The sequence below is a fragment of the Scylla paramamosain genome, chromosome 7 (assembly GCF_035594125.1).
Source record: "Scylla paramamosain isolate STU-SP2022 chromosome 7, ASM3559412v1, whole genome shotgun sequence".
Taxonomy (NCBI): domain Eukaryota; kingdom Metazoa; phylum Arthropoda; class Malacostraca; order Decapoda; family Portunidae; genus Scylla; species Scylla paramamosain.
The window spans coordinates 19047431-19070377 of NC_087157.1; the positions used below are offsets into that span (position 1 = coordinate 19047431).

Sequence of the window (22947 nt, forward strand, 5' to 3'; positions counted from 1 at the left end):
ATACAGAAGCAGGCAGGAAGTTCCAGAGTTTACCAGACAAAGGGGTGAATGATTGAAAATACAGGTTAACTCTTGCATTAGAGAGGTGGACAGAATAGGTGTGAGAGAAATAAGAAACTCTTATGTAGCAAGTCCACAGGAGGAAGAGAGGCATGCAGTGAGCAAAATCAGAAGAGCAGTTAGCATGAAAATAGCAGTAGAAGATAGCTAGAGATGTAACATTGTGGTGATGAAAGAGAGAGGCTGAAGACAGTCAGTTAAAGAGGAGTTGAGACAAAAAGCTTTTGATTCCACCCTGTCTAGAAGGGTGGTATGAGTGGAATCCACCCCCCCAGACATGTGAAGTATTCTCCATACATGGACAAATAAAGCCCTTGTACAGAGTTAGCAGCTTGGGAAGATGGTGAGAAAAACTGGCGAAGATATCTCAGAACGCGTAACTTCATAGAAGCTGTTTTAGCTAGAGACGAGATGTAAAGTTTCCAGTTTAGATTATAAGTAAAGGACAGACTGAGGATGTTCAGTGTAGAAGAGGGAGATAGTTGAATGTCACTGAAGAAGAGGGGATAGTTGTCTGGAAGGCTGTGTTGAGTTGATAGATGGAGGAATTGAGTTTTTGAGGCATTGAACAGTATCAAGTTTGCTCTGCCCTAATCATAAATTTTAAAAAGATCAGAAATCAGGTGTTCTGTGGCTTCCCTGCATGAAATGTTTTCTTCTTGAAGTGTTGGACATTTATGAAAAGATGTGGAAAAGTGTACGGTGGTATCATCAGCAGTATTATTCATTAATGAATAATAGGAAGAGAGTGGGTGACAACACAGAACCCTGAGGAACACCACTGTTAATAGATTTGGGAGAAGAACGGTGACTGTTGATCACAGCAGCAATAGAATGGTCAGAAAGGAAACCTGAGATGATGTAGCAGAGAGAAGGATAGAAGCCGTAGGAGGGTAGTTTGGAAATCAAAGCTTTGTGCCACACTCTATCAAAAGCTTTTGATATGTTTAGGGCAACAGCAAAAGTTTCACCAAAATCTCTAAAGGAGTATGACCAAGACTTAGTAAGGAAAGCCAGATCACCAGTAGAGCACCCTTGATGGAACCCATACTGGAAATCAGATAGAAGCTTGTGAAGTGATGCATGTTTAAGAATCTTCCTGTTGAGGATAGATTCAAAAACTTTAGGTAGGCAGGAAATTAAAGCAATAGGATGGTAGTTTGAGGGATTTGAATGGTCACCCTATCTAGGAACAGGCTGAATGTAGGTAAGCTTCCAGCAAGGCCAGGTAGAGGTTAACAGATAAAGTTGAAAGAGTTTAACTAGGCAAGGTGCAAGCACAGAGGTGCAGTTTCAGAGAACAGTAGAAGGGACCCCATCAGGTCCATAAGGTTTCCAAGGGTTAAGCCCAGCGAGGGCATGGAAAACATCATTGTGAAGAATTCTAATAGGTAGCATGAAGTAGTCAGAGGGTTGAGGAGAAGGAGCAACAAGCCCTGAATTGTCCAAGGTAGAGAGTTTTTAGCAAAGGTTTGAGTGAAGTGTTTATCTTTAGAGATAAATGTGATAGTAGTGGTGCCATCTGGTTGAGATAAAGGAGGGAAAGAAGCAGTTACTGGAGATATTTTTGGCTAGATGCCAGAAGTCATGAGGGGAGTTAGATCCTGAATGATTTTGACACTTTCTATTAATGAAGAAGTTTTTGGTTAGTTGGAGAACAGACTTGACATGGTTCCTGGCAGAAATATAAACCGCATGAGATTCTGGTGATGGAAAGCTTAAGTATCTTTTGTGGGCTGCCTCTCTATCATGTATAGCATGAGAACAGGTTGTGTTAAACCAAGGTTTGAAAGGTTTGGGTTGAGAAAAAGAATGAGGAATGTATGCTTCCATGCCAGACACTATCACTTCTGTTATGTGCTTGGCACATAGAGATGGGTCTCTGACACAGAAGCAGTAGCAAAACACCTCCTCAGGTCCTCCCATCTGGCAAAGGCAAAATGCCAGAGGCACCTCTGCATAGGGGGATCCTGAGGAGCGATAGGACAAGATATAGATATGTGACTGTGATCAGAGGAGAAGAGAGGGTGACAGCATGAGCAGGATTAGAGGTTAGAAAAAGGTCAAGAATGTTGGGCGTATTACCAAGATGGTCAAGAATACGAGTAGGGTGTTGCACCAATTGCTCTAGGTCATGGAGGATAGCAAAGTTGAAGGTTAGTTCACCAGGATGGTCAGTGAACAATGAAGTTTCCAAGAATGGAGATTTCCACAAAAGGGAAGAGAGTCAGAATGTGCTCCACTTTGGAAGTTAATATATATATATATATATATATATATATATATATATATATATATATATATATATATATATATATATATATATATATATATATATATATATATATATATATATATATATATATATATATACTATATTTCCTGGCATATTAGATGCACCCATAATTTGGCAAGGATATTTTAAAAAATACAATAAGCTCCATTTTTCCCTGAACTTTATAGCTAATCTCTCAACCAGGCTTTGGTCCAAGTTGCAGCTCAAACCAGCAGAGAAGAGTAGGAAATATCACGCCAGTTTATCCGTGATCATAACTGTCGCTAAACAATTATGACTGTGATATTACCTTATGCTGCTTTCTGCCTTTCTCTGTGTTCAAAATGTTCCACAATTGGCTGAAGAGTTACAGATGACACCTGTGTGCCTATCACACATGATGAACTTCTCTCAGCAGTTAAATTGGGCAAGTCAACAGCTCCTGGCAAGGATGGCATCACCTATGACATCCTCAATGCCCTCCTGGAGATAAAGGTAGACAACCCTCTCTTAGACCTATTTAACATGTCTCTCACTGCAGGCAAGCTTCCCCACTCATGAAAAACAGCCATTATCATCCCAATCCCCAAAGGTGATGGCACCTTTTGCCCCATTTCTCTCACCAGCTGTCAGTGTAAGATGATGGAACAGGTAATATTGAACAGGCTTATATATAAGGTGGGCCATGTACTCTCTGGCAATATACATGGCTTCCTAAAAGGTCATTCCACAAGTCATTATTTTGTTGAGTGCCTTATAAATAAGGATGCTACCTGCAGAGCTTTCGTTGATCTCAAGGGTGCCTTTGACAGGGCCAACAAAGATGTTATTATGGAGGAACTCATTCTCAAAGGTGTCAAAGGTAGATTATTAGGATGGATCATGGACTATTTGTACAAGAGAACAGCACAGGTTTGGTTTCAAGGTGCAGTCTCCTCTGAGGAAGTCTTTGAGCTTGGAACACCACAGGGTGGAGTCCTTAGTCTAATCCTTTCAACGTTTTAATGGACAAAATTGCGCATTGTTCCTTCCCGCAGGGCACCCAGGTCCTCATCTATGCTGACGACATACTCCTCCAATGCCCCACACCCAGGACTCTCCGGTTAGCTCTGTTGCAACTAGCAGCATTGTGTGTTCAAATGGGACTTGTAATTAATGAATGTAAAACCAAATTTCAAGCCAAAGGGAAGGTCTCTCGTCTGCCCACTGCAAATAATGTTCCCATCCCTAGAGTTCATACACACAAGTACCTGGGTGTACAGCTGAGTTTCAGGAAGTCACTCCACGCTGTACACTATGTTTGAGACCTCTGTCTGCCACGGCTAGTGCCACTTTGGCTGCTAGCAAACAGGGGCCTGGTGGCTGGCATTCCAGTCCTAAGGATGTTCTATATATCTGTCGTATGGTCCCTCATTGACTACGCAGCTCCTATTTTAGTACAGTTTAGTGCCACCCAGCTCCGTCCCCTAGAGCTTGTTCAGAATGAAGCCGAAACACCGTTTCGGTGTTGATATTCACTCACTGCATCAGCCCAAGAGGTACTGGCTCCCTCATGTGCTGCAAGACATGTTCATGACTAAATTATCCAAGTACCCCCATGTTCAGGCTATTCATGTTTATTGTGATGGTTCAGTCAATGGCAGCAGGTCTGGATGTGGGCTGTTCATCTGCGACTACATTTCTGCCAATCGCTACACTGACACTGAGGTTTCCAGGCAGCTCCCTGCACACATGTCCTCCACTAGGGCAGAATTGTATGCTGTTCTAGAGGTGCTCCATATAGTGGCACCTCTCTGTAAGGATGTATTCTTCTTTGTTGACAGTCAGGCTGCACTGTATACACTCCAATCTACCTCCTCCATGGAATGTGATCTAATTAATAAATGTCTTGATCTTATCCACACCCTAGAAGGTGCTAGTGCCACGGTTCACTTCACCTGGATACCCTCTCATGTGAGTATCCCGCTTAATGAAGAGGCAGACCGCCTTGCTCAATGTGCCCTTCAGGACGACACAGTGGACCCTGGTGCTGAATACACTCTAGGCTATGTTAAGAGTAGCATTAAGGACTTTGTACATAGTAGCATTAGTGATCAGTTGGAGTTTTGTAGCCATAAGGGCAGTGGCAGTAGTCTTCACTATGTACGTGTCTCCCAGAGCTGTGCTTATACCTATGGGAGACACACTGCATCACATGATAGGGTGGCAATGAGGCTCAGATTAGGCTATAAATACTTTTAGGAAGTCAGTGCTTCTCCTGGCATGTGCCGTGTGCTGTGTGCTGCACCAAGGGGACACACTCTGCGTCATTATGTCACGGAATGTCCTCTCATTGCTAAATTTAGGCTGCAAGGTCAACATGACTTGTATACCCTCATTGACCATTTCTTAGACTCAGCCACTCTCAGGGCTATACTCAAGGAATATCCTACGTTTGCTCCCAGACTGTAGGATATTTATGCAATAAGGTGTGCAATATCTGTATTTATTTATTTACTTATATTCTTGTAATGTATATTATATTTTTATATTTTTGATACTCTACCCTTAAGTCTTTGCCCAGGGGGTGGGTGGCAAGGTCCGTCCTCCTCCTTTGTTGTATTTCATTATTAATGCAACAATAAATGTATCAATCAATCAGTCAATCACCATAACCCATAGGCCTACTGAAACCTAACCATTGGGCCATAAGATGCAAGCTGATTTTTGGAGCATTTTTTTGGGGAAAAAGGTGTCTTATATGGCAGTGTATATATATATATATATATATATATATATATATATATATATATATATATATATATATATATATATATATATATATATATATATATATATATATATATATATATATATATATATATATATATATATATATATATATATTAAGATCCTTTGCAGTGATGTTTTCCATGCCCTCAGAATGCTTATGGACCTGGTGGGATCCCTCCTATTTTTCTCTGAAACTGTGCCTCATGCTTGCACCTTGCCTAGTCGTACTCTTTCAACTTTGTCTATGAACATCTACCTTTCCTTCTTGCTAGAAATTTGCCTACATTCAGTTGTTTCTTAAACAGGGTGATTGTTCTGATCTCTCAAACTACTGTCCTATTGCTTTAATTTCCTCCCTACATAAAGTTTTTAATCTATCCTCAAACATCTATCACTTCACAACCTTCTATCTGATTTCCAGTATAGATTCTATCAAGGCTGCTCTAATGGTGATCTTCTGGCTTTCATTAATGATTCTTGGTCATCCTCTTTCAGAGATTTTGGTGAAACTTTTGCTGCTGCCTTAGACATATCAAAAGCTTCTGATAAAGTCTGGCATAAAGCTTTGATTTCCAAACTACCCTCCTACAGCTTCTATTCTCTCTGTAACTTCTTAAATTTCCTTTCTGACTTCTATTACTGCTGTGGTAGACAGTCACTGTTCTCTTAAATCTATTAACAGTGTTGTTCCTCAGGGTTTTGTCCTGTCACCCACTCTCTTCCTATTATTCATCAATGATGCTGTGCTGCTGTGTTTCTCAAAACAGTGACAGGGTATTCAACTGCATGAATCTCAACAGTGCCTGGACACAAGAATGGACGACACCAGTCTAAACCAAACCTCACAGATGCCAATGAGGTAACAACAGATGAGGGGACAGTACTCCCTGCCTTCCTGGTCCTGAGACACAACCAAAGTCACTGGCTTCTGAGGGATCTTGGAAGCAGTGGCAGTCACTAACTTGGGGCAGTTACATTTTAAAATGGCCAGTATTTTTACAATAATGGCACATGGGCTGGGTTCTGTATGCAGGAGTGCTGTGTTGCATGCTCCCAGTCTGTCTGCATTGAGGGCTGGGTAGAGACAAGGCCGACTCATCCCAACTTATTACTGAAGCCACTACTATAATGTAGTATAATGTATATAACTCTAGACAAACTGGCACCTGCCATGTCACCAGACACAACATCCCTGACCCCGCCAGATGTACTACCAATCCACCATGGTATAAGCTGGTATGCCAACACGTGGTCATCTACACACATGGCTGCCTCTTTCAAGGTCTTAAACCTTTTCTCTCTGAGCAGTGGTACTAACTGCTTCTCTGCCACATTTACAAACTACTCCATCATCATGAGTTCTGTTAACTCACAGAAGGAGGTGACACACTTGCTAGCCTGCCATTTCTCAAATACCTCCTTGAGGTAGCGAGCACAATTGAAATATGAGTCACTGGGGCTTTTCTTTCCTCCATGGAATTACGACCTATAAGCCATGGGCAGTAGCTCGTAGGTTCTCAGGATGTCAGCCTTGAATTCCACGTAATCCTCCAAGTCTTCAACTGACATCCTGTCATAAACTCCCAAAGTCTACCTTTCACCATACTGGCAACCAGGCCAACCCATCTCTCCAGAGGCCAATCAAATTCTGAGGCCTCCTTCTCAAATTACTGAAACCATTCTGTCACCTTTTTCTCATTAAACTCCAGAATTAACTTTAAACTCTTTACCATCTGGCTTTCTACATTACCTTCCCTCTCTCTTCCTCTCCTCAAGCCATGAGGAGAATTAACTTCTATCCATGTCTTCTCCAACTCAAACATCCAGTTCTTTTCAGCTTCCTCCTTTTCCCTTTCTGCCTCAAGTGTTTTCATTTCTTTCTCATACATCTTTGCCTTCTCCTTCTCCTCCTTTTCTGCTTCGAGCCTCTTGGCTTCCCTCTCAGCCTCAAGCCTCCTAGCTTTCCTAGTCTCCTTAGTCTTTAATCTCCTCTTCTCGACTTCTGCTTCCAGCTCCATTCTCCTCATCTCAACTTGAATCTCAACTTCTCAGGCATTCCTTCTGTCTGGGAATATCCACCAGTACTATGAGCAGGACTTATATGTCTGTGGGCACTACCTGTAGGACTCTGTCTCCTGACACCAATCTGTGTCTAATCTACACTGCCACTCCCAGCAGAAGCTGGAGACTCAGGTCATGAGTCACCTCGGCTACCAACCTTGCCCTCCATGGTGTAAACTAAGTGTAGGAAAACAAAGAACAATGAAACAAACAAACACCAGTCTCCAGCACATGGCTATGAAGCTTCTAACAATCCTGGCAAGGTCGTCATTTTCTGTTATGAGCACAAATCCCTGTCCTTCCCACAGCTACCTCAAATGGACTAGCTTCCCCCAAGTCATCCCTTATGTGACTGAGTACAAAGCTTAAGATGGGTTACAAGGTTCTCTTTAGACTCTTGCACCCTTTACCAGATGGTCATAACAACAGGTTACACACATGAGGTTGTCAGTCTGTTTCTCCCACCCACAGACAAGGAAATATTACAATAACAACTAACTCCAACAACTGGGAAAGAATCGTCAGCCACATTCTAGTGAGAGACAGTTTCAACAAATGACAAACACATAATTATAAAGATTATAATGTTCTATAGAATACCACCCTTTCAGACAACAAGACAAAATCCTCCCACTTCTGTAGAACACTATCTCCTCCTGAGCAATATGATATTCAACTTCCTAGAAGACAAGCCCTGTCCCCTTTAAGAAATGACACAGCCCAGGGAAGGAAGATAATCTACTACAAGGCAGCGTACACTAATCCTCTGCGTCTCAAGGCATTGAGAACACCCCAGATCGCAGTAGCATTAAACAAACAAAATATACACAGACAAATTGCCTACATAATAAACTGTAACACCAAGTATTTGCCTCACTATGAGGTGAGGAGTCACATCTTAATATATGCTGAGTGCCTTACAAGAATGCACTCATAGGCAAGCTGATGGAGACCCCTAACACTATGTATATAATGAGCAGGGGCATACTGCAGTAACTTAATCAAATACCCTTTCATAGCAACTGCCCTGTCTAGCTGTATCCTGCCTGGTCTCACTGAAAACTCTGCCTACCATGGTACATTTGTCTTGTCCAAGCTACTGACTGACTGACTCAAAGTGTGGGAAATGTGCCATGCTGAGCTCTCTGTGGTCATGAGGGCATGACTCATGTGGGAGGGAAGGAGGGAGATGGAAGGGGAACCCAACCCTGCCCAACCACCTTGCACTCTCACTCACATTAGATGTTAACATGGTACAATAAGACGCTTTTCTTCTGAAAATTTTGGTGACTAAACTATGGGGGACTGGGTGCTGTACTGATTATGGTATGAGCATTGAAAACTCTTTAGCTAACTACTGGGTGAGATTCAAAATGAAAGGATAATTAGAAGTAGGAAAAATTATGTGGGGAAGAAGAGTGACTTAGCACAGAGAATCTTACACTTAACTTGGTAGTGGGCTTACCTACATGTAAGGAATGTGTCACCTTTTCTCTCTCTCTCTCTCTCTCTCTCTCTCTCTCTCTCTCTCTCTCTCTCTCTCTCTCTCTCTCTCTCTCTCTCTCTCTCCCCTTCATCTCTCTTCTCATCTCTCCTTCCTTCTTTTTTCCCATCTCCCTCTTTGCATTCTCATTTCTCCCTCTAATTATGGCCTACATCACATGTTGCTTTGAGAAGGACAGCACTCATCATCACATACTATCCTACTCAGGTCTAACACCTGACACATAACAACGATTTGTCCACATGAAGTCCCTAACAATGCTGTGGGTGTCTTCTGAGCAGCAAGCAACACATTATGGCTGGCAGCCTCACTAAACACTGCCTCTTGATGCTATACCATGGCACCAGTTACAACACTCTTACAACTCCCACAAGAAAGAGTAACATCTCTTATCATCCCCAGACCAGGGAAAACAACACTCACCATAACACAGGGGAGAGGGACCCCAGACAAGAGGTAATCACCCTTGCTAGCTCAACAAACATGGCAACAATCAACAAACATGGCTGTACCCAGCCACCAAAACTGCCACAACTGCTCTTGATTCAATGTGACTCTAAATCAGCCAACTACTGGGCCTCCATGTGCTACCTTCACATGTGCCTTCTTAACTGCGGAAGGCATAACAAACTGGAGCATCAAACTTCTGTCCTCTCTCCACCAGCTATGCACAATATTGTTATCTTCTACTAACTCCTCCTGACTCTCTACTTCCTTGCTGCTCTCTCCTGCCTTGGCAAGAAGTAGGGCCACACATTCCCAAGGGACAGAATCCTCTTCTGATACATAAGCAGCTGTAGCCTCAGCTATCACAAGGGGTGGCTCACTGTGTGTGCTAACACCCTTGTATCTAGTCCTGACAGGGGAGTAGTTTGCTCCCCATCTCTTGTACACTCCTCAGGGAAGGAATCTCCTACTTCCTCAGCAAAGTTAGGAACCTCCACACCCTCAGCAGTGATACCTAACATGCCAGACACATCATACTGGGTTCAGACTGAGTACCACCACCAGGATGCTCTGCAGGGTGAGGCAAGCCAGCAAACAAACTAACTCAAACACTGTCCTCACCCTTGGCAACACTCCCAACAAAGTCTTGTACCTCCTGTGGCAACTCTGCTCTGTTGCAGTCAGCCCCAGCACAATGACTCCAAGACAAGTTCAACTCTAGATCGCCCAAATCCTCACCAGCAGTGAGACAGGCCTCTGGGCACTCTGCCCTCACCGCAGATCTACATCCACTCTGTACTCTTCTTTCAGTGACCCTGCCTTATTACAGTTGATCCCATGAGTTACAGAGGGTGCAGTTGCCTGATGTTGGGGTGCTCACCTCACCTTAGTGCAAGTAACAACATTACTCAAGTCTGAATTCTCTCCACCAATGCCTCCTCTGAGATTCTGGCCACAGATGGAAGACTCACCTGCCAGGTCATTCCTTAGAAGAAAATCAACACCTGACACTGGCAGGTCTTCTGCTTGTGCCATTGGCACCTCTGCAGTCACTAGTGGACACACAAGCCTCATTTCTGCTGTGGCAAAGCTTTCTACAGCACCAATTCCCTGGCACCACACAAGCTTATCTGAGGCAACTTGCCTCACAGTAGCATTTTATTAATTATTGTATTATACAGTCCTCTAATGCCAGAAAACCACAGCTGTGAACCCAGACATTAGTAGCACTTGACACACACAACACAGAATGATCCACAACAATACACTGCACTTAGGCAGGAAGGGGGAGAGCAATACTCTGCACAAGGACACAGCAGATGCCAGACATATTAGAACTGCTAGTGGAGTCACTCTCCACCAGCAGGAACAGCAGGAAACTAAGGAAGGGCCACACACCATTCAGTCCACACTCAAATCTAGACCTTCCATGGGGTGAAAATACTAAGCAATATAATCAAGACCTCCCATAGGGTCAAAATAATAACCAATATAACAAGGCGTCATACCAGCATTCCACACGTAGATATAAATCAACAGTATCCTCCCTTATACGCACCTTAACATGCCTTTCTCTATGCCGAGTGTCTACTCCTTATGATATCTGGGCTTCTACTGAGCTGCATGCACAGGAAATGTTGTTGACTTGCCCTGGTGATGTCAGGCACATGACAGAGGCAAGGAAGGGGGAAGTGGAGCTGGGGAGTGAATTCCATCCCACGTACTCTTCTTCCCTCCACCGAATCTAACTCTAAAAGGAACATTACATTTAAAAAAATTATTACACTCTTATTAGAGGTGCTGGGTGAAAACTTATTACACTATGGGAGGAAGCAACTCTTCTACACTATTAACCACTAGTTTTAACTTTCAGAAAGAATGAGAAATGGGGAAATTAAGTTGCGAAGGACAATTTCTATTTTATATAAGGTTTATAGTAATATACAGTGTGGCTTGACTTGATGCATCAGTGACTCATTCCTTGTCTCTTCTCTTTTTTCTTATCTTTCTCTGTTCTCTATCTTCTTGCTATCTCTACTCTGTCTCGCTGTACATAATATAAATACAGCAGGGTACGTGACAATGAACATGAATCGTTTCAATGTAGTATTCATTAGGGCAAATGTGTGTTATGGGAAATGAAGAACCTATGGGAAAAATTAATTAGTTCCAGGGAACCAGAAAATAATAAAAAAAAATTAACTGGTTTCTGGGAACCAGTAAATAACAAAAAAATCCACAGTTTTCGAAAAAAAATAATAAAATGAGCACAGTTCCACTACTACATTTGAGATAACACAACAAATATAAACAGTATCCTCCCTAGTTTCACACCTAATCCTAAATTCTCACCGAGTTTTGCACATTATCACCATGAGTTTCATGCTGCTTTGACAAGTATTGGTCACATTTACCCCTCTCTCTCTCTCTCTCTCTCTCTCTCTCTCTCTCTCTTTCTCTCTCTCTCTCTCTATTTAGCAATCCTAAGGATTGCTAAATAGAATATGACTGATTGAGAATGAAAATTAATTATGTATATGAGTGAGAAAGTGAGAAAGGATGAAACAAAATATTACATAAAATGAATGAGAGAGAGAGAGAGAGAGAGAGTGAGTGAGAAAGTGAGAAAGGATGAAACAAAATATTACATAAAATGAATGAGAGAGAGAGAGAGAGAGAGAGAGAGAGAGAGAGAGAGAGAGAGAGAGAGAGAGAGAGAGAGAGAGAGAGAGAGAGAGAGAGAGAGCATGGTATCACTCCCTTGTCACTTATCTCTGACAGATAAGGGGGAGGCAGGTTACAGGCACGGAAGTTTGAGACAAGAGGAAAGAGAGGAGAGGAAAGGGAAAAAAGGGAGGAAGGGATAGGTGTCAAATAGGTGTGCAGTAGCTTGCATGACTGGAAAGTTAGTCTTGCAAGTCTTAGTTTATTATTCTGATTAATCTTTTATTAAAATTACAGAAGTACATGAGACTTACCGTAGGTTAGTTGAAATGTGCTTTGGATTTTGCGAGGCACATCACGTCTGCTAGATGGTAGAGTTCACATGAGATACACTACACTTCGCCACACAGTCAGTCTTTAAAGATACAACTACCCACATGAAATATTATCTCCCAACCCTTCCAGTCCTTGAATTTTTGTTGTGTAAACCAAGAATCATCAATTAACAAAGGGAGGGAGTGGAGGGCATGTGAACTCTACCATCTAGCAGACGTGATGTGCCTCGCAAAATCCGAAGCACATTTCAACTAACCTATGGTAAGTCTCATGTACTTCTGTAATTTTACTTCGGCAAATCACTTGTCTGCTAGATGGTGCCGTTCACATTAGATTTTAAAGTCATGTGGGTGTTGTATGTAAAGGGTTGTGTCAAATTTCACATTTTGTAAATAGGTGTAAATAAAAGTTCCTATTACAAAAACCCCATTGTCATTTATGAAAATAGAACATGATTTTTACTGCTGATAACATTTCAAACCTTACATTATACTGAGCCTGGCACTGCTTCTTGAAAAAGGGTCTATTTCCCCTTGTATATCCTTATTATAATATTTAGCAAATGTGGCTTCCTGCGTCCAACCAGCTTTTGCCATGATGGTGGCAGTAGGCACATCCAGTGCCTTGGCCTTAGACACTGACACAGGTCTAATACTACCTGCTGTGTACCTCTTGGTATCAATCCCACACTTACATAACATGGTCTTAAGCCACCTTGCCACCATGTCCTTAGAAACACCCCTATGGGGTTTTATATAACTTTGAGTAGTCTCCCATCTGCATTTCCAGATTCTGTCCTTAGTCTCTCAGTTCTTTCTATATATTCTTTCATAGCCTTAACTACACACAATCTGTAATCCTGAGGATAAGCTTTAAATACAATAGTACGAACATTAAATTTTGGCCTGCATTGCTTGATGTTACCTCCTAACAAAACTGAAACAGATTCTTCTCCAAATGCCATATTCACCGACAATAAGTGTAAAGTTTGGATCCTGGCTGCTTGTGTCATTGCCATCAGCATCACCATTTTTAGCGATAAGTCTTTCAGTGTTAGGCTGTGTAGTGGTTCCACGAGTCTTATCTTTTGTAATACAAGTTTCACATCCCAGGTCGTTGCGTACCTGGGTGTAGAAGGGCGTAAGTTGAAGACTCCCCGCAGAAATCTGTTGACAAGTGGGTGATTGCCCGCTCTGCAGCCTTCCACCATAATTCCTATTGCAGATAGAGTCCCTCTCGCCATGTTAATGCTTTCATAACCCACATTCCTTTGAAAGTTACGAGACAGAAAGTTTAATATATCTGCTATAGATGGTGCAATGGGATTAATGTTCCCTCTACTACAAAAGAGTGTCCACCTCTTGATGTGAGTGTTGTATTGTCTACCTGTTGCTGGTTTCCAAGAGGCCATAATGATTTCCGTACCTTCTTTAGATATGCCACGTTCTCCAAGTTGTTTCCGGACAACTGACAAGCCATCAAATTTGTGTGTTTCATTATTGGGTGCTCCTCAGCAGTTGACGGATGCATTAGCACATTTTTCCTTCTCTGTATGACCCGAGGGTCGTCTACTAGCATCCGAAGGAGCACCCCCATCCACGGTTGTGATGGCCAAAGTGGCACTATGATCCATCCTCTGGTCCTTTCCTCCCTTAACTTCAGCAGACATCTAGAGATCAGAGAGAAGGGAGGAAAGAGGTAAACCAATTTAAATTTAGCCCACGGAATTGTAACTGCATCAATATATGCAGCCTCTGGATCTGGTGTCCATGCACAGAATGGAGTCATTTGTTTGTTCAAACGTGAAGCGAATAGGTCTATACAAGGATTCCCAAATATAGAACATAATTCCTTAAATATCATCTCATTCAGCTGCCACTCATGTCCGTCATTAAAGTAACGTGATGCCTCGTCGGCCATGACGTTACATTTGCCTGGTATGTGGGAAGCTGTCAGCCATACCCCGTTACTAAGACACCATTCCCAGATGTTCCTACTAATGTCATCACAAACTATTGACTTAACACCTCCCATCTCATTCACTTAATTAATTGCTGTGGTGTTATCACATAACACCCTGACGTGTAAACCTCTAAGGAGATGTGTAAAAGATCTCAATGAGAATAACATAGCCAATAATTCACGCATTAATGTGCGAATGCACCTCTTCAGGGGACCATCTGCCATTGGTAGTGATGCTATTTTGGCAACCTGCCCATCCTAGATTTTAAGCATCTGTGAACAACTCAGTATCTGGTGCATTTCTGAATATTTTCCTGTTTTGATTCTCCAATTCCTTAATCCACCAGTTTAAATCTGTTCTAATCTCCTCTGTAATGTTCATCCATCTATTAAAGTCTCCACATGCCTCTTCCAAAGCCTTGATCTTTGCTCTTTCCATCCTCCTATAGTGCATCTTCCCCATCTCTACAGCTGGGATTGCTGCCACCAGCAGGCCAATCACTCTTGCCACAATTCTAATTTTTCTTTGTCTATTGACTAAAAGAGAGCAATGCTGTATAATCTCATCCCTCCTACGCGCCGGCAAGGTAACTGTCATGGCCACCAAATCTATCACGTTACCTAAATACTCAATACGCGTAGTGGGACTTAAAACAGATTTCTCCACATTTATGCAGAAACCTACACTCTGCAACAACTGAATGTTCTCGGCAAAGAGCTACTATACAGAAGCGTATCATCAATATAACTAGTGATGTTGTGGCTTTTATGCCTAAGTGTAGAGAAAACTGGCTTCAGAAGTTTTGTAAATAGACGAGGACCATCCGAAAACCCGTTAGGTAGACATGTGAACTGGTAAATCTTATCCAACCATCTAAAACACAGATATTTTTGTTGTTCCTCTGCAATTTTTACTGAATAATAGGCTTTCTTAAGGTTTATAGAAGCCATATGATCTCCTTGACTAAGCAACTGTAATACTTGTTCAAAATTTTCCATTTTAAAATGAGTATATTCTACATGCCTGTTCAGTTTTCAAGATTTAACACCATCCTATAATCCCCCGTCTTATTCCTCACTAAAGACATACTGTATATCCTCTCTAAATAAATATCCGATATTAGCTTCATCTATATTCAGATGACAATGTTCCACCATATCCAAAATGAACAGGTCACTTGTAATCACACGTCATTTATTGATAAACTTGTGAAGTTGCCCAGCCTCAAATTGTTCTTTCACCTGGGTTAATGCCGGGGGATAAGTTGACCCCGGCCTCTCACGTTTTTTGTTGTCCAAGCTTGAGCAGGGTAGGAGCGCCTGTGTTCAGCACTGGAGGGCATCCTGCGAAAACCATACGGCTGATATCTGGATGGGAATCCACAGGAGGAGGCCTTGGCAAAAAAGTTACATTGTTTACCTCCACCAAATTTGCCACTGCTTGCAGTCCAAGATGTAGGCTTCTTAAAAGTGAATTTGGTTTTCAGCCTTTCTGCCTCCTCAATATTTCTATTGGCTTGTGACAGGTCATCCCCAAACAATAGACCCGTCATGGGAGCCTTGTCAGCACACAAATGAGAATATTTGGGATTAATGTCCCTCTTTATGATATGTCGCCTGTTCAAGTTATTTCTGTAGTGGGCATTACCCAATAATGCCAATGCACCATTGAGCATGGCCACCTCATTTGCAATAATTTGGTGCTCTTCATCACATGCCACCTTGTCTAGCACAGTAAGCGATTTTACAACAATAGTAGCTGCCTTGGTAATATCTTTTTCCCACTTCCCTTAAGCGGAAGTCTGCCTTCTTTGCCTCTGCAGGCAGTGCGTCCAGGACCTGTGGGTTGCAATCCATTTGAGTTAATGCATGGCAGTTATTTGGTCTAAATGTCACCTCATCCTCTACAATGGCTTTGTAATCTTCCTGCCTCATGCCATTAATAAACAGGTGGTTCACCATTGCAGCAATTTCCTTGTCAAGTTCTTTTGAGACAGTTTCCATGGGTCCATAATTCTTAGCACCTTGTAACAATATACTATCATGAGGAACATCCCTCTGGATTTCCTCTTCCTCATCACTGTCCTCCCTCAGTGGAGTTCTAAATCCAGAAAATCCTGCCTGTGATTCCTGAGAATCAGGCATCAAAGTATTATTTGACACCTACAGGGGAGCATTGTTATGAACTGCTTTTGACTTCACAGCCCCATTTTCCTTCTTAAGCTTGTCCATGTCTTTCCTCAACTCAGTCAAAGCATCCATAATCATGCCCAAAGAAGGCGCATTGCTGTCTTCACCATCGTATTTTGGAGAAGGGGAAGGTGACCGAGAGTAACTTAACCTCTCATGACGAGTAGAACGGCTCTTAGATCTGGATCTTTCTTCATGTTTACTCCCCTTGTGTAGTCCCTTTACCTTAGCTGAGGTGCGTGGCATGCTGGTAGTTCTGAATCTCTCAGGACTGGGGCAAGCATCAGAAGGCGTCCTAGACATGGCGGCTAATGTTAACAAGATGCCACCCCTTATAACAGCAGTTCCTTTTATAACCCCACGGGTGCCTTAACCTCACACACAGGATAACTTTAAATCAAAAACTCCTTCCTTATAATAATCCGGGAAGTCAAATGCCCCCAGGCTTGTAAATAAGGCAATATTCCTCTTGCCCCAATAATCGGTAACAAGATGGAACCATCTCGCACCTATGTCGGCTCACGAGAGTGCCCAAATAAAATTTTTTCCCTTTAGTAATTTGGGAAGTCAATTGCCCCCGGGCTTGTAAATAAGGCAATATTCCTCTTGCCCCAATAATGGGTAACAAGATGGAACCATCTCGCACCTATGTCGGCTCACGAGTGCCCAAATATGGTCATATTTGCCAATAATCCGCCTTATATCAAGTAACGGATATCATATAACCAATAATCCTCCCTTATACAAGGTAACGGATATTTATAGTCCACAATCCGCCCTTAATTCAGGTAACGGATTCAAATAGGCAACACTCCGCCCTTATCAGGTAACGGATATCCATAGGCAATACTCCGCCCTATAATCAGGTAACGGATAATTAAAGACAATATTCCACCCTTATAACAGGTAATGGAAATCATAATACACAATCCAAACAAGAAAACTTTAATATTCCTATCACTCACCGATAACAGAGTCGTAACAACTTAACAGGAGGCGAGACCGACGTCCGACTTATGTGGTGTCAGCGCAGTAACTGACTGTGTGGTGAAGTGTAGTGTATCTCATGTGAACGGCACCATCTAGCTGACAAGTGATTTGCCGAAGTAAAATTTCAGTGGTTGCATGAATGGCAAATTCACCTTGACAGTTTTGGCTTGTTAATCCAATTGAATTTTTATTAAAATTCCAGTCCTTCCACAAGTGGCAAGTTCATCATGCCAGTTTTGGTTCGTTATTCCAATTAAATATTTGTAAAAATTTAACTGTGTTATTTCAGTTGTACATTATAACGATCATGCATTGTCGTGTACCCTACTGTATATGTATATGCGTACACACACACACACACACACACACATTGAGAGCAGACGTGTCAGGAGCAGCTGCGCAGACTTTCCTATTTGTGAGTACAGGGTCCAAGGTATTTTCTTAGCCTGGCTCCATACAAAAGTATAAGAAAGTGCACAGTGTGGGGTGGAGTTTTTATGGAAGAAGTAGAAAAAGATCGGAGATGGAATAGATGAAGTGAAAATTGTGGGTGAAAACACCGAATCCAAATCGGTTGTAAACAAAGCGTGATGGCGGCCGCCGCCGCGTCACCGTCGCCCAGAGGCACACCAAAATTTGAAGGATTTAGTGAAAAGGATATACAGGTAGGCAAGTTAAATGCAAGATTATGGAAATTAGAAGAAGAGAATGAAAAGATAAGAGAGGAAATAAGAGGATTGGTGACATTAGTCAGAGGATGGAAAGGAGATAAGGAGAGGGGACTTAAAGACACGAACGACATTGTTGAAGAGCTGGAAGAGTTAAAAGGAAGGGAGTTAAAAAGAGAAAGGGAAAACAAGAAACTGAGAGAGGAAGTGGAAAAGATAGTGGATTTAAATGTAAAGTACAGTGAAGAAATACAAGAACTCAAAAAAGAAAATGGAAAGTTAAGGAGCATGGTGAAGAAGAAAGAAGTTAGGATAGATGAAGGCAAAATCCAGAGTGAAGTAAAAGGCTTAGTTGAAAAGGAAGTGAAAAGTTGGAAAGAAGAGAGAGAACAAGAGAAGATAGATATGACAGAAATAATAAGAAAACAGCAAGAAGAACATCATAAAGAGATGGCAAGAAAAGTAGTGAAAATCATTAAGGAAAAAGATAACATAGTAAGGGATACGGTACAAAAAAAGATGTGCCTGATGGTGTTTGGGGATAAAGAGAAGACCATATCAAATAAAGTTCTAAGAGAAAGAGAAGAATTACAAAGAGCAAAAGAAATCATTGGGAAAATTGTAGAAGGAGATGAAACGGATATACAAATAGAAGAAGTGTACAGGATTGGGAAATATTCAGAAGGGGGGAAACGTCCCATGAAAATAAGACTTAATACCCAAGCGGCAGCCAAACACATCTTGAGAAGAACGAGTTTGTTAAGAAAGATAGAGGGTATGAAGGATATATATACAAGAAGAGAAATGAATGAGGAGGAAAGAAACAAGGTGAAAGAGTTAAAAGAGGAGGCCAAGACAAAAAACGAAGAGAGAACACAGGAACAGGCAGAAAGGTATATATGGAGAGTGATAGACATGAAAATGAGGAAATGGTGGTTAAAGAATGCGGGGCAAGAAGTAAGACAACAAAGAGAGAACACAAAAGAAATGGGTCCACAATAAATAAAATTAAAGTTATGTATACAAACATAGACGGATTAGTGTCCAGCCAAAGGGAACTAAGAGATTATTTACATGAAAAGAAACCAGAAGTGGCATGCATTACGGAAACAAAACTAACAAGGGAGATTAATGTTGAATTTGAAGAAGAAGGATATAACACATGGAGAAGAGACAGAAAGAATAAGGGAGGAGGAGGAGTGATGATTCTAGTAAGAAAAAACATCTTGATAGAAACAGTGGAATATGGTGAAGGGAGGTCAGAAACATTGAGTGTGGAGATCAAGATCCAAGGACAAGAAAGCAGAAAAATTATTGTTGCATACATGCCTCCAAAGACCAACACTTGGGGGACTGATGATTATAAGCACATGCAAAGCGAGTTCATAAAAAGTATAGATGACATGCTAAAGATAAGGAACAAGGTGTTACTAGTAGGAGATTTTAATAGCAAGGAGATAAACTGGGGGGAGATGGAGGTTACAGGGATTGCCAGTACATGGAGTGAAGAATTTTTACAGACTATGATGGTAAACACGATGGATCAGTGGGTGAAAGAAAATACTAGGTACAGAGGGGAATGATGAACCATCACTCCTAGACTTGGTTTTTACAAAAAAGCCAGAAAATGAACCAAGTATAGAATATTTGTGTCCAGTGGGAAAAAGTGATCATGTGAAGATGGAGATAGAGATCAAAGAAGAAGTGCCAAAATTCAATGAGGAATATAAAAATGAGAGAAAAAATTATGCTAAGGCAGACTTTACAGGGTTAAAGAAATTCTACGGAGAGCTTGATTGGAATAATTTATTAAGAGGTATGGAGGTGCAGAAAAAATATGAAGTGTTTTTAAGCAAGTTTAGAAGGTGTTGAAAGATATGTGCCAAGATATAAGGTAAAAGAAAATAAGAAAGTGTGGTTTAATGCAAAGTGTGCAGAGGCAAAAAAGAAGGAGAAGGCATGGAAAAAAATTAGGAAACAATGGAATGAGATAAATAGAGAAGAATACAGGACAGCTAGAAATGATTCTGTTAAAATAAGAAGAGAAGAAGAAAGAAATTTTGAAAGAGATGTAGTTGGAAAGTGTAAAGAAGAACCCAAACTTTTTTATAGATATGTAAATGGAAAAATAAAGCAGAGATACCATTACAAAGCTGAAGGAAAATGGAGAAATTTATGAAACCACACAAGAGATGGCTGAGATACTGAATAAAAGCTTTAAGTCTGTATTTACAAGAGAAACTGTCTTTGCATCACTGGGAGATGAGGAACAACAGAAAGGAATAGCAAACATACAAGTGGAAAGAAAAGAAATTAAAAGACTACTGGAAGAGCTAGATACTAGGAAGGCGATGGGACCAGACGAAGTAAATGGATGGATATTGAAAGAATGTAGAGAGGAATTGGAAGAACCAACATGGGAGATAATTAACAGTTCTTTAAAGGAAGGAAAAGTACCAAAGGAATGGAAGAGAGCAAATATAGTACCGTTATACAAAGGAGGTAATAAAATGGAACCACTGAATTACAGACCAGTCTCACTCACAAGTATTGTAAGTAAACTCTGTGAAATAGTCATTAAAAACAGATGGGTGCAATATCTTGAACAAGAAAATATAATAACAGAAAAACAATTCGGTTTCAGGAAAGAGAGATCTTGCGTAACAAACTTACTGAGCTTTTATACAAGAGTAATAGATAAACTACAAGAGAGAGATGGTTGGGTTGATGCTGTCTATTTAGATCTGAAAAAAGCTTTTGATACAGTTCCACATAAAAGTCTCATATGGAAACTGGAACATCGAGGAGGGCTAAAAGGAAAAATACTTAAGTGGATGAAGGATTATCTCCAAGGTAGGGAAATGAGCACAGTAATCAGAGATAATAAATCAAGTTGGTGCGAAGTAACAAGCGGAGTACCACAAGGGTCTGTGTTGGCACCTATAACGTTTCAGGTCTATATAAATGATATGACTGTGGGTTTAAATAGCTACATTAACATGTTTGCAGATGATGCAAAATTGATGAAAGTAATAAAGAACCAAGAGGATTGTGAGGAACTACAGAGGGATATTGATAGAATTTATGAATGGAGTAAACGATGGAAATTAGAATTCAATATAAAGAAGTGCCATGTAATGGAGATGGGAAGAAGTAAAAGGAGACCTTCATGGGAGTATAAGATGGGAGGTATCACAATACCAAAGAGCAAAGAAGGAAAAGACTTGGGAGTAATAATTCAAGACACGCTATCACCAGAAAAACACATCACTGGAATATTTGGCTCTACATATAATTTGCTAGCAAATATCAGGGTGGCATTTAATTACCTAGACAAAGAAATGATGAAGAAAATCATAACACACATGATACGCCCGAAACTGGAATACGCAGCAGTGGTATGGTCTCCACACAAGAAGAAAGATATAAGGAAATTGGAAAGAATACAAAGAACATCTACGAAAATGATACCTGAATTGGAAGACCTAAGTTACGAGGAAAGACTGGAAGAAATTAGATTACCAACACTGCAAGAAAGAAGGGAAAGAGGAGACCTGATAACAATGTTCAAATTAGTAAATGGCATGGAGAAGATAGACAGAGATGACCTAGTTGTAAAAGTGGAGGAAGGAGATAGACGTACAAGGGGACATATGAAGAAATTAAAGAAGAGTCATTGTTTGGGAGATATTAAGAAATACAGCTTTCCGCATCGAACGGTTGAAATATGGAATAACTTAAAGGAAGAGGTGGTTGCGGCAAAGAGTGTGCACATGTTTAAAGAGAAATTGGACAAATTCGGGTATGGAGACAGGACTAATTGAGCTTTGGCTCGGACCCTGTACTATACAACTAGGTAAATACAACTAGGTAAACACACACACACACACACACACACACACACACACACACACACACACACACACACACACACACACACACACACACATATATATATATATATATATATATATATATATATATATATATATATATATATATATATATATATATATATATATATATATATATATATATATATATATATATATATATATATATATATATATATATATATATATATATATATATATATATATATATATATATATATATATATATATATATATATATATATATATATATATATATATATATATATATATATATATATATATATATATATATATATATATATATATATATATATATATATATATATATATATATATATATATATATATATATATATATATATATATATATATATATATATATATATATATATATATATATATATATATATATATATATATATATATATATATATATATATATATATATATATATATATATATATATATATATATATATATATATATATATATATATATATATATATATATATATATATATATATATATATATATATATATATATATATATATATATATATGTGTGTGTGTGTGTGTGTGTGTGTGGGTGTGGGTGTGTGTGCTATTACATTTCTCTGTAGTATATGAACAATTGGGATCTGGGACAATTCTGTCACTGGGACAATTTTTTTCATGACTGCCTTAGATAAAATCATCTCTAGGATGATTCTGTTGCCTGCGTTGATTTTTTCACAATAGTTCCCATCACAGCACTGGTAGGCAGCTTCCTATTTTTGTTGGTAAGAGGCATTATTTAATCCTAGTTTAACTTTCTCCAACCAAAAATCTTGTGCTTTCCCACTAGGTAGGGGGATTGGATTATCAAAAAAAAAAAAAAAAAAAAGGAAATAGAGCCACATGACTCATATTGATAATTACCAAAGAAAGTTTTAGCATTTTGGCTGATTTACTGGACATTGAGTTCAAGGTGCTGATCAAAGTTCTTTATATTTGCTACCCATAAATTCATGAAACTAGAAGATGAGGGTGCAAAGTCAGTATGTGATGAGAAAGGAAATTCTGATCACATAATATGGCAAAACATATTGATGCATTGTAAAATAATTGAGAGCTGCCTAGCTT

General features: G+C 40.2%; 1 protein-coding gene across 2 annotated transcripts in view; it reads right to left on the reverse strand.

Annotated features, from left to right (window-relative positions):
- Positions 1-17299, reverse strand: part of LOC135102181 (uncharacterized) — a 29221-nt gene extending 11922 nt beyond the window's left edge. For both annotated transcript variants that reach the window (XM_064006987.1, XM_064006986.1), the window contains exons 1-2: positions 17237-17299; positions 10678-10869 (exon numbers count right to left, since the gene is read on the reverse strand). In XM_064006987.1, coding sequence (XP_063863057.1) covers positions 10678-10685 — 8 coding nt within the window. In that variant the 5' untranslated portion in view covers positions 10686-10869; positions 17237-17299. The remainder of the gene's footprint in view (positions 1-10677; positions 10870-17236) is intronic.
- Positions 17300-22947: the final 5648 nt, after the last annotated feature.